The sequence below is a fragment of the Citrus sinensis genome, chromosome 3 (assembly GCF_022201045.2).
Source record: "Citrus sinensis cultivar Valencia sweet orange chromosome 3, DVS_A1.0, whole genome shotgun sequence".
Lineage (NCBI taxonomy): Eukaryota > Viridiplantae > Streptophyta > Magnoliopsida > Sapindales > Rutaceae > Citrus > Citrus sinensis.
This window is the reverse complement of record NC_068558.1, coordinates 48,637,827-48,653,755: the sequence shown is the minus strand read 5'-3', so window position 1 is coordinate 48,653,755 and position 15,929 is coordinate 48,637,827. Positions and strand designations below refer to the sequence as shown.

The 15,929-nt window shown below is 33.3% G+C and overlaps 3 protein-coding genes across 3 annotated transcripts; all 3 read right to left on the bottom strand.

Annotated features, from left to right (window-relative positions):
• Positions 1 to 2,795: 2,795 nt before the first annotated feature.
• Positions 2,796 to 5,510, bottom strand: LOC102618877 (uncharacterized). Its single transcript, XM_006491112.4, has 5 exons — positions 4,954 to 5,510; positions 3,875 to 4,029; positions 3,593 to 3,659; positions 3,228 to 3,279; positions 2,796 to 3,146 (listed from the first exon to the last, which is right to left on the bottom strand). The coding sequence occupies exons 1-5, from the start codon at positions 5,297 to 5,299 to the stop codon at positions 3,056 to 3,058; spliced, it is 711 nt and encodes a 236-aa protein (XP_006491175.1). The 5' UTR covers positions 5,300 to 5,510; the 3' UTR covers positions 2,796 to 3,055.
• A 1,200-nt stretch (positions 5,511 to 6,710) lies between these two features.
• LOC102619174 (sphingoid long-chain bases kinase 2, mitochondrial) lies at positions 6,711 to 11,556 on the bottom strand. The gene is made up of 12 exons (XM_006491113.4): positions 11,278 to 11,556; positions 10,988 to 11,064; positions 10,264 to 10,317; positions 10,112 to 10,171; positions 9,844 to 9,921; positions 9,656 to 9,702; positions 9,511 to 9,551; positions 9,281 to 9,365; positions 9,087 to 9,201; positions 7,708 to 7,830; positions 7,499 to 7,599; positions 6,711 to 7,341 (listed from the first exon to the last, which is right to left on the bottom strand). The coding sequence occupies exons 1-12, from the start codon at positions 11,444 to 11,446 to the stop codon at positions 7,212 to 7,214; spliced, it is 1,080 nt and encodes a 359-aa protein (XP_006491176.1). The 5' UTR covers positions 11,447 to 11,556; the 3' UTR covers positions 6,711 to 7,211.
• Positions 11,557 to 12,638: 1,082 nt separating this feature from the next.
• On the bottom strand, positions 12,639 to 14,750 carry LOC102619460 (50S ribosomal protein L5, chloroplastic). The gene is made up of 3 exons (XM_006491114.4): positions 14,412 to 14,750; positions 13,936 to 14,136; positions 12,639 to 13,187 (listed from the first exon to the last, which is right to left on the bottom strand). Exons 1-3 carry the CDS (start codon positions 14,670 to 14,672, stop codon positions 12,846 to 12,848), a joined length of 804 nt encoding a protein of 267 aa, XP_006491177.1. The 5' UTR covers positions 14,673 to 14,750; the 3' UTR covers positions 12,639 to 12,845.
• Between the last annotated feature and the right edge of the window lie 1,179 nt (positions 14,751 to 15,929).

Below are 15,929 nucleotides of genomic sequence, written 5' to 3'. Positions count from 1 at the left end.
TAAAGAATAGATATACAAATTGAAGAATAAAGATGATTCAATGTATAATGATTTGCGAAATGAGAGTTCAATATATGTTGTGTGCTTTTTATTTTTACTTGCTAGGGAGCTTGAAAATCAATTTGATTTGAGTTTATATAGTTTGAGCTAAAAAACTAGTTGTTATGTGTTTTCTAATGATAATCGGCTCGCCGCTTTTGGAATCTGGTTAGCCGCTTTTATGTTACCTATTGAGTGTTAGAAAGTGTATATTTATAAAGGAGAAATCATCATTTTACATTTCAAGTCTTACTAACACATTTACTTTTATGTATTTAAGTCTCTTGTGATTTAATTGTGTGTTTTATTTTAATGAAGTATTTTATGTGTTTTAGGGGTATCATGGTCATTTCACAATGAACGAGAGATCAGACAGCAAAACGGACATCACTTTTGAACTCAGGACAATCGAAAACCTTAGGAGGAGCATAAAAGGAAAAATGTCACTGTTCACATGTACGGTACTGTCCATGTTACTGTTCACGACATTGTTCACGACACTGTTCACATATATAGAACGATGACATGACACTGACCGATGATGTGTCATCGATTGATGATGTGTCACGATTCTATTGGATTAAAAATCTTATATACTATTGATCGGTGACGTGGCAGCATGTTAGTGGACCAAAAATCGTGTGTACGGTACATGCATATACACGGGATTATTTACGACCAAACCGCGTCACTATTCAAGCCGCCTCACTGCTCAAACCACGTCACTATTCAAGCCGCCTCACTGCTCAAACCGCGTGGTCAAACCGTGTACTATTGACCGATAACATGACGTAATCCTGAGCGTCCAAAATATTTTTAATCCGATGACCATAATTTACTCATTGTATCTATAAAAAGTAGGGCTCCCCCCTAATTTGGGATCCCTGAATTTATTTTTTAGTTCAATTTTCTGTAATTCTTTCTCCATCTTGTATTTTCTATGTATTTTAATAAATTCTCATTTTGCCCCTAGTTCAATTATGAGTAATTAATTTTCTTTTAAGCTTGAGTTGAAGGTGAAGTCTCAACATGTGCCATTGGCTTTATTTGGTAAATTTATTTTCTCTTACCCTCTAATTATTGTGGTTATTTTGACTTTTCGTCGATAAATAATAATAATTTTGTCTAGATACCGCACTGGTTTAACCAGCTCTATAGTACAAGGTTATTATTGTTTGGCACGATAAGTCCTTAGCACCATATTGATTAGAGTGTGGTTCATGAGGAGTGGAAACTCCCCTCATGATTTAATTGACACTAATAAGAAATATTTAGTCTATGGTGTATGTTGATGCAAATTCAGATACCCAAGTACGTCATTTTAATAGATTTTTACTTCAATTTATTCCCGCCATTTTAATTTGAATTTTAGGATAATTTAAATCACTTCCACTACAAATCCAATCACCAACTTATGAAATTTAATTCTACACAATTAAAATTCACCTCTTCGTGGGATCGACACTCGTCACCATTAATTTATTCTATAATAGATTCGTGCACTTACGAGTTTAATAAAATTTGCACAACATTACCATTATAGCAAAAATTTGAATTTTAGAACATTTGGTATGCCGCTTTCAAAATCCTGATAGCCGCTTTCATTCCAGTAAGCTACTGCCCAAAATTCAGTCTAACGCTTGTCAAATCCGGTTAGCTGCTTGCTACAGTAACTGCTACAATGAATTATTTTCTAATTTATAGTTTGACCCCAAAACTTTATATAAATGTACTATAACCCAAAACGTTATGAAATTTTTCAAATAGGTTCAATTTCAGAATTTCTAAATAATATTTTGTTAATCCCGAAACTTTTTTAAATTATGATATGACCCAAAATATGTAAAATCATAGAATGACCAAAAATATTTAAAATATTTTCAATTAGGTCCAAATTCAAAATTCAAAATAATATTTATTAAAATCAAAGATGGCAACATCCTTTCACTTTAGTCCATATCTTGAAAAACACTCTAATAACATAAAAATCATTTTCTTATTATAAAAGCACAATATGTAAATATTTATTTATCCACAACATGTGGTTTGTTATCATCAAAATCAACATTTATAGCCCTATAGGCTAACATATTATTTATAATACCATTTCATTATTATGTCTATTTAATATTTTAATCATTAATAATAATAAATAGTTTATTCGAAGAAATATTAATTTTCTACTATATTATTTATAATACCGTTTCGTTTGTGTTGCTCTTATCAGTAATTTTTAATTTATATAATTAAAATTAAAACTAGTAAAAAAATTTGTGATTTACATAATTACGAATATTAATAATAATTAATTTATATGATTAAAATTAAAATAATAAAATAAATAGTTTATTTTAGAAATATGTTTCCTTATTCACTTTGTAATTAATAACTACAATTCTTTATATAAAGGTAAAGCCATAATTTGAAACAATTAGCTCTTAATTCAGGATAAAATAAACACACAAATGAAATTCTAATTATTATTATACACTTTCATTCCCGTCTAAGTAAATAACCTACTCTTACTTCTACCTCACACTCCCAATCTCAAGATTCTTACTTCTCAAATTCCCAATCCAATTCAAAAAATAAACGCTACCTAAAATTTAATGGGGTTAGTAATTATGATAGCGAGACTCATGAACCAAAACATAAGTTAATTTTCCAAATTTTTTTATGTGGTTTTTTTAATTTTCTCAATTACCCTCCCCCAATCTCGGGCCAAATTAAATAAATAAATAAATAACCCAGCCCAGTAAACTCAAAGGTGGAAATGGACCCGTAAGTTTCAGCTATTGCTTAAACATAAATCATGTACATCTTCAAAGCAAAATAATACTATTTGTTTGTATGATATTTTATGCAATGTGGAGAGAGCTTTCAATTTCTTTTTCAGATGGCGAACAGCAAACTTCAGAAGTTGAAAACACTTCAAATCCAGGAACATTCCACAATGCAAGACGCCCATTATTTATTGTAACCCTGTTGTTGTTCGTTCGTCCTTCTACTGTAATCTTCAACCCCCTGATTTCCGACGCCCTACCCGGCTGGGCCTCAGGATTTGCTTAAACAATGCCATTTTGGGAACATTCCAATGCTCCACATGCCTGAAATTTATAGACTTGCATTTAACTAAAAGGGCAGGTTGAAACGGTAGAACGGAATGTATCTGACTGTTAACTTGTTACCTGCATACTCTTCCAGTTTCTGCATTGAAATAATACTCTGTATATCCAGTTGCTGTATATAGCTTAAAATAGTCAGGTGAAATAAGGAAAAGTGCAGTTGATACTATCATAGCATGCAATATCTTGATTGATTTTTTCTTGTGGTTTTCTTTGAGCAAAGCAAGGTATGCAGAAATTTTCACCCACAGCAGAAAACAAACCCTGAAACCCATGTTTCTCAGAACTGGTGTTGGTCAAAGCAAAGGTTACAAGTTTCTTGCATAATTCTCAAGCAATGATGCTTTCCATGTTTTAGCATTATCCATTGAGTGGTACCAAAAAGGATGAGTGAACTTAATCTGTTAATGTAAATGCATAGAACATACCAGAAAGAATAGGTCTCCAGGGAAATGACATGATACAATTAAATCGCCAATGTCCGATTCCCTTATCCTGTGCCCAAATACAATTTAGTGCCAACAGTTCCATAAGACCAGCATCTATATAAAAGAAAATTCTCTCAGCTTGTTCAATCATATTAAGCTGATCGCAAACAAAATCATCAGGTCCATTCTGTAGGAATGCAATGCAATTGTACGTGTGACAGAACTAAATAGTGAAATTACATATAATATCACCATGCATTAATGTAGATTCCCTAAACTCACCTCAAAATCATCCCACCTTGTAAGATTCATATTTGACTTGTCAATAAGCAATCCAAAATTTGTACAATTTCTTTTGAAACGGCGAAGTCCTTTAAAAGAACCTGCTGGATCGGCAAACTCACAATCCTCTTCATAAGCATCGAGTGTAATGTTCCCTGACATTTCAGAATATTCAATCCAGCTGTTAGAAGGTAATGCTTATTCAGAGTGGAGTGCAGATATTACACAAACAAAGAATCTTCCTTTGATTGTTCAGATAAGGATGCTATTTTCGTCCAGTCGTTCTAATCTCTGAACTGTCTATCTATCATTCTAGGATGGCAATCCTTGAGCATATCTTGTGTCCACTTACAAGTTACAACATGTCTGGTAACAGTTTTATCGCCAAGGGGCAAAGGGATTAAACTTGTTCAGTGAATATTCAAGGAATAATGGTGAGAAAATGCAACCGTTATTGTAGCAGGTGACTATGTGCACATTACCAAGTCAGAAAGTGGGAACTAGAGTAATAGACCTTTCAGTACAGTGAATCGAATCAGATAGTTAGATATAAAAAAAATTGTAACTTCTAATGACGAAATGCCGTTTCGATCTTTAATATCATAAGAAAGCTACCAAAATGTGCTTTTCCAAGGTCCAAGGAATATGGGTTTCGAAGTACAAGATTCTGAAATTTGTACAAAAGCCTCACATTCTTCGAATCCCACTCAATAATCAGAAATTCATAGGCATCAATTCCGGTAAAATCAGTCATTGTATCAGGTTCAAGGGAGGGAAAAGCAACGAGTCATCATTTTAAAAGATCTGAGAAAGCTTTAGTTTCTACCATAAAAAAGAAAGTATCACCTCAACAGTACTAATCAATATTCCATTTAATGACTGATAAACTAATAAGAAAACAAATTTCACGATAAATACAACCACGCCAATTCTCTTGATATAAACCCAGTCTGAAACACCCCAATCAACCATGATCATCCTCTTAGTAATTAATTATAACGGACCGCAAGCAAAAATCAGACCTAAAAGAAACTGTTTAGTAAAATTCGAAGGTTGATTAGTGCATTGGCAAACAAAACCTGTGACAAAATACGATCTGGCGAAATCCTCTTTGATGGCTTCAACGACGGTTGCCCGGTCAAGTTCAGCAGCTCCTGATCCATCAGTGGCCAACTTGAGATCATTTTCGACATCGGATGGTGATGGTGAACGCAGAAAGGAAGCAGCAATCCCCAACAGCTCAGAGCCGTACCAAGCTATCTTAAGAAGAGCATTTCGAGGTTCAGGTTCTCCTTTGGTGGATGAATTCTCTACGTTGCATCGTACTCTACTCAATTTTCGACTATAAGTTGGCTGAGAAGTAAAGTTTTTAGAGTTCATGTTCAGGTTGGGAGAGATTGAACTGAGTGAGACGACAGTTGCCATTTCCGGATTCTGATTGGAGTAGAAGTTCGTTGCCAGTTGAAAGGCAAAACTTTCTCCCGCGATTTCATTTAAATATCTACCTATCTATACAGACGACGGCAAAGCGGCAGCCACAACTTTGATTACCAATAAAAAGATGCCGTGTCTCATATTCAATGGACGGACGAATCTTTTGTGGTCGACATATACGTCCTTTTTCCTGCGAGCCATTTACGCGTGTTATCCTATTTTGTTCCCCCCTAGTTTATAACCTGTGAACAAGGACCTGTCTACCTTGCAGATTCTGTAACATACGCACCCAATGCATGCACCACACCTGTCCTGCATATGGAGAAAAAGCATGCAATTGTTTTTGTTTGGTAGCTAGCTAACCAATCAGGAGCTGGCTAAGTGGGATCTGTATGTTACAGAATCTGCAACTTAGCCAGCTCCTGTGAACAAATATGTATATGCGACAAGGAACCACCAAGTGGAAATAAATAACTTGTAAATTAATCGAAAACAAATCTCATTACCAAAAAAAGGGTAAAAGCTTGTTTAGTCCCTATATTATGAGGTTAATGTTCATTTAGTCCCTGTATTTTTAAAAACACCTCAAAACGTCCCTGCTACTAAATATTGACATTTATGCCATTATTTTTTATTATTTTTAACTTGCTTTTACAATATTACATTTTTACAATAATGTTTTTTTTTTGGATATTAATAAAAAATTAAATTATCAAATTAAACTCAAAAATAAAATAAAAACAAAAAAGGTATATATTAATTTTTGTGGAAGCTCACGTATGTCTAAAAAATTAATATCGTAAAAAATTACATTATCAATTTTTTTAGAAAAATTAATATTTTAACTCAAGAGTGTGTTCCACAAAAATTAATATATATATATTTATTTTATTTTATTTTTTGGTGTTAAACTGGTAATTTATTTTTTTCTTTTTAATAATGTCTAAAAAAATTATTATAATAGGGTTATTTTTTCTTTTTAATAATGCCTAAAAAATTATTATAATAGGGCAATATTATAAAAATAAGTTAAAATGAACAAAAGATAATGGCAAAAGTGTCAATAATTTAATGGTAGGGATGGTTTGAGATATTTTTAAAAATATAAGGACTAAACGAACACTAACTTCAAAATATAGGGACTAAACGAGCTTTTACCCCAAAAAAATGTGAAACTCTTAAAAGGGAGGATCATGTCATGTGGTAGTTTGCACGCATTCATTCAATAAATTTTATCAAATTGCTTCCACCCACCTACGTACTGCTTACTACAAAAGTTCACGGCATCTGATCTCTCCTTTTTAGTGATTCAATAATTTTGCACTACGGCTCAAGGGTTCTTGGGCATGCAGAAAAGAAAATTCATCTTATTTTACCAACATTCACAACAAGGGTCAGGGAATATGAAAGGTTTGTTGTATTCTTGGAAAGCCCTGTTGAATGCAAACGAATGAATTACATACAACAGTTTACTCCCTGCTGGAGTAATAAGTTATGATATTTCACAAAACTGTCTATTCTGTAAAGAACAACCGAGCGCTCTGTTTGAAACAGAGGTTACCAGGCTAAAAGGAGCAGATTACAGAATGTCAAATCGAAGGAAATCCAGGACTAGAACACTACTAAGTTACAAAAAATGGGCCCTGCGTATTCCACAGTTGGAAGTATAAAAGTTTCACCTTTCACAAAAAAATTCAAGCTGCACATGATCCTGCTCCCAGAAAACTCCCTAAACCTATCTTCCCTACTCATTTTTTGCCACTTCATCTTATTCTGCGTTCCCAAGTATGTCTCCAAAGTCAGAATAAGTGAGCCTTGAAGGCTGGACAGTGAGATGCAACACTTTCAAGCAATGGTTACAACAATCACATATCACATAATCAGATGTGTTACTCTGCTCACTTCAGCATATCATCTCAATGGCAGCAGGCAAAACACACAACTTCCTAGGAAGGAATCCTAAATGTTCGCCATCTGATTGTACATAAATGCTATCCCCACTTGAAATATCCTCCACTTCAATAGAATGTGCTCTGTCACACAAACAGAAAATTAAGTTCATCATCCGTCAACAACAATCCTCGATATAAATTCGTTGAAAACACGGAGGATGAACAAAAAGAAGTTACAAAGAACAATCCTTAAGATAAAACTTTATGATGCAGTTCCATTTGTTAAGAGAGAACCCACCTTCTTGATGTTACATTTTTCACTGATAAATGTGTCCCATTGTACAGCTTAAGTAGTTTCAGAATGAAGTCATACCACTTAAAGTCCTGAAGAATCACAACCTGCAAAGAGGATATGTAGAAAATTCAAGTACGCCGGCAAAATAATCCCCGAAACAAAATGACAAATGGTTATCAGTTAGGAAGGAGTTCTAGGGTCAGCCATTCCACCTCAAAATACCCATTGCGAGGATCAGCATTTGGAGTAATTTTCATACCGCCACCAAAGTATTTTGCATTGCCAATGCAAAGGGCTGTCACTTGAGAATATTCTTCCCACTCACCCTCATTAACCTACATTTACAGCACTTTCGAGTCAAATGAGAAAAACAACGGGGGGCGTTCAGTACCCTTTTTCACAGGCCATTCTCATTTTCCTTTTAAAAATTTAAGTGAAATAAGCATTCAGTAGCCCTGCTCGTAAAACATAATTGTAGAACACAGAATCTGGCTTGCCTTTTTCAGTGGTAAATTACAAAACAACCTATACATGTTTTACTTGTTCTGTAAAACAAATTGTAAAATAAATTATAATAATAAACACGGTTATAATAAATAATAATAGATAGTCTCCATCTTTAACACTCAACACCTCATCTATCTCACTGACCTCATCTCTTAACTCTCATCTCCCTCCATGATTTATGAACCGAATCTCCTTCCTTTCTTCTTCTTTCTTCTTCCTCTGTTTTTTCTATTTTTCCTCCACAGCTCTTTTCTTTACTTGCTTTTTTTTTTGGGATGCATTTCTGGTTCTTATACATTTTATTTAATTTAATTTTTGGTATAATCACCAAAGATCAGTAGAGATTTACAGTGATCTTTGCAGACTTGGGTATTTGGTTCTTCATTGTAAGCAAGCATGTAATTTTCTTTAGAAATGGCATATGTAATAATTTTTTATTTGATCAAATGTTAAAATGTTGAAAGGAGAATTAGAGCTAATGTTTATAAAATTCTTTTCCTCCTTTTAAATCCTTTTCGAATCTTTGTAAAGTAGTCTATTAGGTCTACTAGTTCTGTCCACGCCAATTCGCTTTCTCAAGCATACTAGGTAGGAAGATCAGCTGAACAGTAAACACATTAACAAAAGAATAATTATTTTTTTTAAAAAAAGTTAGTATTGAATATCAAAATTATTATGATTATTATTTTTGTAAGTTAGTGTATTGAAAAATAAACTAGCTTTATATAAATTGTAAACACAAATTTAATTTGCATGTAGCGAAACTGTTAATTTATCCATTATTTTATCATTTTTAACTTTGTCTAGCGAATATGCAATTATTTTTGTTTTTAAAATATAGGATACACAAAATGATACCAAATGCATACTTAAATTGAAAATACAGCAACTTCAAAACACCATTTTCATTCTTTTTTTTGTTCTAAGAAAATGCAAATTTAAAAACAATACCGAACGCGCCCTAGTATTCTTGTGAAAAATAAACAAAAAATAAAATAAAATAAGAAGGGTGTCCAAAACAGTCAATAGTTGTTTCAAGGGCAAAACAAAATACTCATACAAAAATGTATAAACATGAACTAACCTTGACTCTAAGGTCCTGGTTTCGATGGCCCATAAAAGCTTGCAAAGCACCAATTACATAGCATAAGTTTCCAAATCTCTTATATCTTGAGGCATAATATCCTGCCTTTGCACTCCTATGAATTTCCACAACAAAGAGATCAGCACATGCTATTTGTTGAGGCTCGATTTTGAAAATTCCAAAATTAATCTTACAAATGAAGGTCCGCAACGTTTATGAAGTAATGAGGTTCTCCGGTTTCTCCATTAATAACACCAACATCTACCCATGATCGTACCCCTGGAAAACAGTGCATATAATATTACAAAGAAAAAGAATACAAATCTGGTGACTGTTATTTGAATCCTTTTACAGCTTCAAGCTTCTCAATTCTTGTTTTGACTAAAAGATGACATCGGAAAGGAAAAAAGGGTAAGTGAAATACCTTTGGCTATGCGTTCAACTGCCTCATAAGGATCATTTCTCCTAACAAAACAAAAATGTCCATTAAATTTACATCGTCTGAAGTTAATTACGCATCACAACAAAGCTCACCCAAATGAAACCAGGTTGGAGCAGGATGAACTAACCAGCCAAATGTCCTGGCAAAATCAGACCCAGTACCTAAGGGGATAAGCTGTAGAAAGGCACAGCTGTGTTATATCTATCCTAGAGAAATCCATAGCAAAGCAATCAACAAATCTTCTCACATGATTTTGCAGTAAAGATAAAAACACAAGAAGCAATTAGGATAATAAATGTAATGGTGGTAACTTACACCAAGTGCAGTTGAATGAGCAGACTCTCTATTGTGGTTAGTAACCAGTTTTCCAGCCGAGAAAAATCCATTAACAACCTGCTTATCATAAACCAAAGTGATGACTAACATTAGCTAATAGTGTTATTAATGTTAGCAGACCAGAAAAAAAAAATGATACCATGAGACCAGAAGTGAATTTTAAGAAATTGCAAGGTCAGAAATGAATTTATAATCAAACAGATTCAATATTGTGCTAAATATAATAAGAAAGTGAGGGAAGTTGCACCTCATGAAGAGTTCCATCACCTCCAACAGCAATTACAGCATCAGCACCCTCCTTTATAGCCTGCGTAACAGATTTATAATATATATACAACTGGCAATGTGACCAATCTTTTAATAAATGCCACGTAAATTTTGAATGGCTTTAATGATTACCTCTCTTGTTATGTCGATCGCGTGAGAAGGACCAGAAGTCAAAGATTCACATATCTGGCAACAATTTAGAAGATATATACTTAGCGAACAAACCCAAACCTCAAACAGATGTATAGACACAGATATATTATAGATATAGCATGCATAACAACAGTCACCAAGGGGAAACAAACATGTAGACATCAACATGTTCCACCAACGATAAAAGTTTCCATAAATTTGCGTTTCATATGGAATATGAAATAAATACATCCAAGCTAAACTTAAGACATCTTGCAATTATTATTACTATTATTTATTTTACATCTTTTAACAAAAGCACCTTGCAATTATTTTGAAGCTTATGCTTGTGTGTATTAAAAAAATTGGCAGATGTTAAAACCAAATTACTGAATAATCATAAAAAGGACATGATAAGACATAAAATCCTTCAACAAATCTAACTAAATATTCATGAGACATCTAAAAACTAAATACATATACTAGAATTCATCACCAAAACAAATGGACCCAAAATTCACATCTACAAGAAAACATAATTCAAAAATCACAGGCAAGAAAAGCTTAAATTGACATAAATTGCATTACTCATAAAGATAAATGGAAAGTAGAAAAGAGAGGAGAATCAAATATTTCACTAATTATCACATATATTCACATAGACAGTAAACACATAATCAAACATTGAAATTAGCTCCAAAAATAATTTTAAAAAAAAACTCACATTACAATCGACACTAAGACGAGACCTAAGGTATGGAAGCAATTTTTTCCATTCCTTACCCGTTCTCCCACTAGCACCTGCTCCAATTTTATTCAACCAAACAACAGAAATGCCGAATTAGATAACCATTACGTAACTGTGAAAAAGGACTGACTTAATGAAACCAACTAACTTTTCTGTGAATGTATGTGTGTGTTCAACGGGGCAAACTCTAATTCGTAAATTTTTATCATTTTTCGCATCAAAGCCAAATAATAAAAACTAGAGAAAATATAAAGAAAGAGAGAAACCTCGAGGATTGACGACGAACACGAGATCGCGACGGCGAGAAGAGGAGGCGGCACCGTGGGAGATCGGGTTGGGAGAAAGATCAAGAGCCATGGGATGTTCAGCTCTGAAAACCGAGGGTTTTGCCATTGGTGGTGCTCTCCCCAATGCAAACTGACTTAAGCATATCATTTCTCTTTCATCTGGCTTTTGTTAATTGCTTTCGCTTTCTTGTTTAGCGCCCCCCAAATATTTTGTTTGCTTCTTGCCAAGCTGGCCACTCTTGGTTCAGAACTTCAGACCGCGCTTACTGAGTATAATCGTGTTTAATTAATAAATTATAAAGAGAGATGCATTTGCTGCCTCGCTGGACCAAATATTTCTCTTACGCAATTAAAAAATAATAATTTTTATTATTATGTCGTAGCATTGCGTTTGCATGCCACGACTGGGATCTACGTTAGGCAGGCTGTATCCCTGCCGAATTTTACAAAACTGTCCTTCGGGAGTGCGTGGTGCCTGCAATTGACCGGACTGGACTGAACTGTAACGTATTCTATTCAATATATTAAAATTTGATAACCGATGGCAAATTAATCAATCTAAATTGGATATTTATATATCTAGTTTAATTAGATTAAATGATATCCATTTAAAATATTGTTTGTCTCTCTTTAGTTCAATTTCTTTATATAAGTGTAATAACATTGTAAATATTATTTCTCTATGTTGAATTCAATTTCTTATTTTAGATCAATTTCTTTACCTAAATGTAATAACATTGATTTTTTGTTTTTTTCGCTGTATTTTTTGGGTGTATTTGTTGCTCTTATTGCTGGTTGTTGGCGAAAGCCATGTGTAGGGGTAAAATATTGGAATTGTGGGGAAGCGTTGAAGTTTCGTTTGTTTGTCACGCTGTGATGTTTAGGAATTTGTATATACTTGACTCGATTTGTGGACTTTATTTTTGCATATCTAGTGTTGTGTGATTTAATAATATAGGTAAAAATTATAAAGACGTGAAAAAATTTATAGAATCAAATTACTGCAGGTTTAATATAATTTAAAATTATAAAAGGTTATTTGTAGAGGTGAAAAAACTACGGAATCAAATTATTGCATATGAAAATTGTAGATATAGGTTTGGTTCGATTTTTAAATTTCAGTTCGTATTTAGTTTGGTTCGATCCGGGCCAAAATCGAACCGATACTGCCGAGCCCTAAGCAGCATAATACCCTGAGAATTTGGTGCCAAACGGTGGTGTGGTCCACCTTAGTACAGGCACAAAAACGTACTACACTGATGAAGAGTGTTGGCCATCCAACGACAACCATTAGCGTCATTTTAAGTTGAGAAACACATCAACTACATTGGACACATAAATAAAATAATGTTCTTTGACATTGCCTTGAGAGAACAAAGTACATGGAAACATTACCAAGCAAGGTGAACATCAACTGTAAATGCATATTAATCAGAATCGGAAAAAATTGAATCTATTTAACACCCTTGTTGGCAGCATAAGTTTCAAACAACAAAGCAATTACACTAGATACAACTATACCCCCATCTCTTCAGAAGAAAAAATGCTTATCTCCTTGACTTTCCCTTTGATTTGGAATCAAAATGATGAGCCTTAAGTTTCTTCTTGCGAATTAAATTTGCCGGACCTCCACCCTCTCTGAAAGGCATCCCCATGAGAGCCAAAAGTCTCTGGCCTTCTTTATCAGTTTTGGCGGTTGTTGTAATGCAAACATCCATTCCCTTGGGCTTGCCAAGAGCATCATACCTGATCTCCGGGAAAACACTCTGTTCTTTAACACCAATGCTGTAATTCCCATGTCCATCAAAGCTATTGGGATTCACACCTTGGAAATCCCTTGTTCTAGGAAGCCCCAAATTAATAAGACGGTCTAGAAATGAGTACATCATCTGTCATTTCATCCACATCGATATTAGATATAAGAGATACACAAGAATAGGATTTGAATGAAACAAAGTCAATATATAATATCAGACAAGCAAAATATATGCTTCAAACATCCAACATCAAAAGAGGGTGATTTTGAGAAAACATCAGGTTTTTAAAGCAAAAGTTTCTATTTGCCTATCTTCTTGTATCACTCCATACTCATTGTTAAGACAAATCAAAGATATTTTCTAACCTCTGCAAGTCTGCAACCAGCAACACTTGTGCAATGCAGTGGTGTTGTCAATGTAAGCGTTGCACCACTGACATTGCAGTACAGCATACTCAAAAGCCAATACAAGCACTGGTCCACTACTTTTTTAAAAGCATACAAAATAGAAACTTCAGCAGCATTATGACTGCCTACAGCATCCAGGTATTACTAGCATACACAAAAAGAAATAACAAATACTTGACACCCTTCTCCATTTGAACTCATAGCAAGCACAATCATAATTAAACAACTGAGACTTCTAGGATCCCCATTTAAAATAACAACTTGTTAATCAACCTATATAATACGATAACTGTTCCACATATAACCAATGGAAATGTGAAGCTTTAGTTTCGTCTATTAATTCATACATAGATAATATTAATAGAATAAAACAATTTAACAGTCAATATGTAAGTCAAAAACAGAAAAGAAAGGTGAAGGACTTAAAAAGCAGCTAAAAGATAAGCATTATAGAGTGAAAGACATAAGCTCACATTTCCTCTGAGTGTGACAGCAATTCCAAGTGGTTCGCCTTCCCTGATCTTGAAGGTGGCAATGGAATTCCTTGCTCGCGTCTTTACAGGTCTCTGACCTGTAATGAGTGCCAAGTCATTCATTGCCGCCTCCAGGCCTTTTGCATTCTGAGCAGCATCTCCAATACCACAATTCACAACAATCTTCTCAATCTTCGGAACCTATCCAAGTTTCACATGGTAAATTCTTTCTAAGATAAGTAAATTCACATTTTAGAAAAAAACATGAAAACAAAATAATTATTTAATCAATGCCACAGAAATACTACCATGAAAAATACAGGGAAAATTATTGTTCTGATTTTATATTTGATTTATGAAGTAAACCTAAGCTTGAGTAAACACTGAAATATATCCCAAACGTCTACGAAATACCAGTTAAACAATCAAATTAAAGCCTAGAAACAGAAAAAAAATGAAGTGATAAAACAGGTTACCTGGTGAATGTTAGTATAGGAAAACTCTTCTCTGAGCAAAGGAACAATCTTTTCGAGATACGTGGTTTTGAGCCGCCCGGTCTTCTCTGCTTCGGATTTCTCCACCAACACAATGCCTCCAGCCGCCGCCTTCACCGAGACCACCCCATTCACATTTATAGGGTTTGGATATGTGGGCCGTACATATGATGAAGATGAGAGAGCGGGGAATCGGCCGTGAAACGACGACGCAGAGGAGTGTAACAGCGAAGGACACGCCATGAGTTTTCGTTTCTTTGCCTGCTGTAGTTCCTACTCCTATCGGGTCAGGATAAGGAACTTTGGCTTTGAGTTTTGTCGATGTGGATTTTGCTTCGATTATCATCGTCATCACTTGTTTTTCCTTTTTTTTTTTAAATGATATAGCAGCAGGTTTTTGTACAATCATAAAATTCAAATAACAAAGGTAATAAATTCGGAGTGGAGCTTTAAACACCCTTCTAAAATCTTTATCAAACCTTTTTTAATGTTATTTTCTAAAATATAAATTCATATATTAAAATTAACTAAGTTTCCGTAAAATTTTACCCTAAAAACGTATTTATTTTAAGTTTTTATTCATGTAACACATAAAAATCTTAAATTATTTTTTTTATTATATAATTTTTATTTCCATAAATCTGAACTCTTATAATTTTCTCAAAAGAATATATTTTAATTAAAATTTAAAATAAAAATATAAATTTTAAATGGGATGGGATGAAATGGTGTAAAAAAATTGTTAAAATAATAATTTATTTAAGTATTTAATTAAATTTCAATTCAAAATAAACAAATGAATTAATTTAACTTTTGTTATTTAGGTAATTTCAATTAAAAAGGAGTTTATGATGAATTTTGAGAGGTGTCAATAAATTAATTAAAAAAATAAAATGATTGTAAAAAATTTATTCTAACAGTCGCTTATCGGCATGCATCTCCTCCTTCTGTTATTATTTAAAATGGAAGCTTCAAATTTATATACGTATTTGTTTGTACCTCTTTCCACATATTAAAGTTGAAGTTCAATCTAAAAAATTAAGTCCAATTAACTCAATTATAGAGTTACTGATCAATCACATTTATCACAGGAATAAGTATAAGATAAATCCACAATAAATTATGTGTTGATACTTTATTGGAGTATATTACTTTATAGGTTACTGTTCTTACTTTCATATTGCTTACAGAGAAGGCCATTTTTAGTCATTTACAAAGAATCTACAATAACCAATGTATCAGTGAAAATTCGCGTAATTTTAGTTTCGTTTTTTTTTTTTAATTCACTCTTTGTAAAAATTCGAACAATACTATCATAATATATTTGCCAGTATTTTTTTTTCTTTTTTTTTTTTGGGTGGTGGATAAAATAAATGCTTTTGAAGTTAAAGTGATTTGTATTTTATTCACCATTAACAATTAATCAATAAATCATCAAATGTATCATTAAGTTGACTTAGTTTTAAGTGACAACTTTATTATGAGGATGGTGGAGTGAAG

Coding starts and splice junctions, on each gene's coding strand:
- LOC102618877 (XM_006491112.4), bottom strand. CDS start 5,299: ATGGCAACTGTCGTCTCACTCAGTTCAATCTCTCCCAACCTGAACATG. Junction 3,660..3,874: donor CAAGGTGGGATGATTTTGAG/GTGAGTTTAGGG, acceptor ATTTGGGCACAG/GATAAGGGAATCGGACATTG. Junction 3,147..3,227: donor GAAACTGGAAGAGTATGCAG/GTAACAAGTTAA, acceptor TATAAATTTCAG/GCATGTGGAGCATTGGAATG.
- LOC102619174 (XM_006491113.4), bottom strand. CDS start 11,446: ATGATATGCTTAAGTCAGTTTGCATTGGGGAGAGCACCACCAATGGCA. Junction 9,703..9,843: donor CTCATTCAACTGCACTTGGT/GTAAGTTACCAC, acceptor GCCTTTCTACAG/CTTATCCCCTTAGGTACTGG. Junction 9,552..9,655: donor TTTGCCAGGACATTTGGCTG/GTTAGTTCATCC, acceptor TTGTTTTGTTAG/GAGAAATGATCCTTATGAGG.
- LOC102619460 (XM_006491114.4), bottom strand. CDS start 14,672: ATGGCGTGTCCTTCGCTGTTACACTCCTCTGCGTCGTCGTTTCACGGC. Junction 14,137..14,411: donor CCTATACTAACATTCACCAG/GTAACCTGTTTT, acceptor AAACTTGGATAG/GTTCCGAAGATTGAGAAGAT. Junction 13,188..13,935: donor CTGTCACACTCAGAGGAAAT/GTGAGCTTATGT, acceptor ATGAAATGACAG/ATGATGTACTCATTTCTAGA.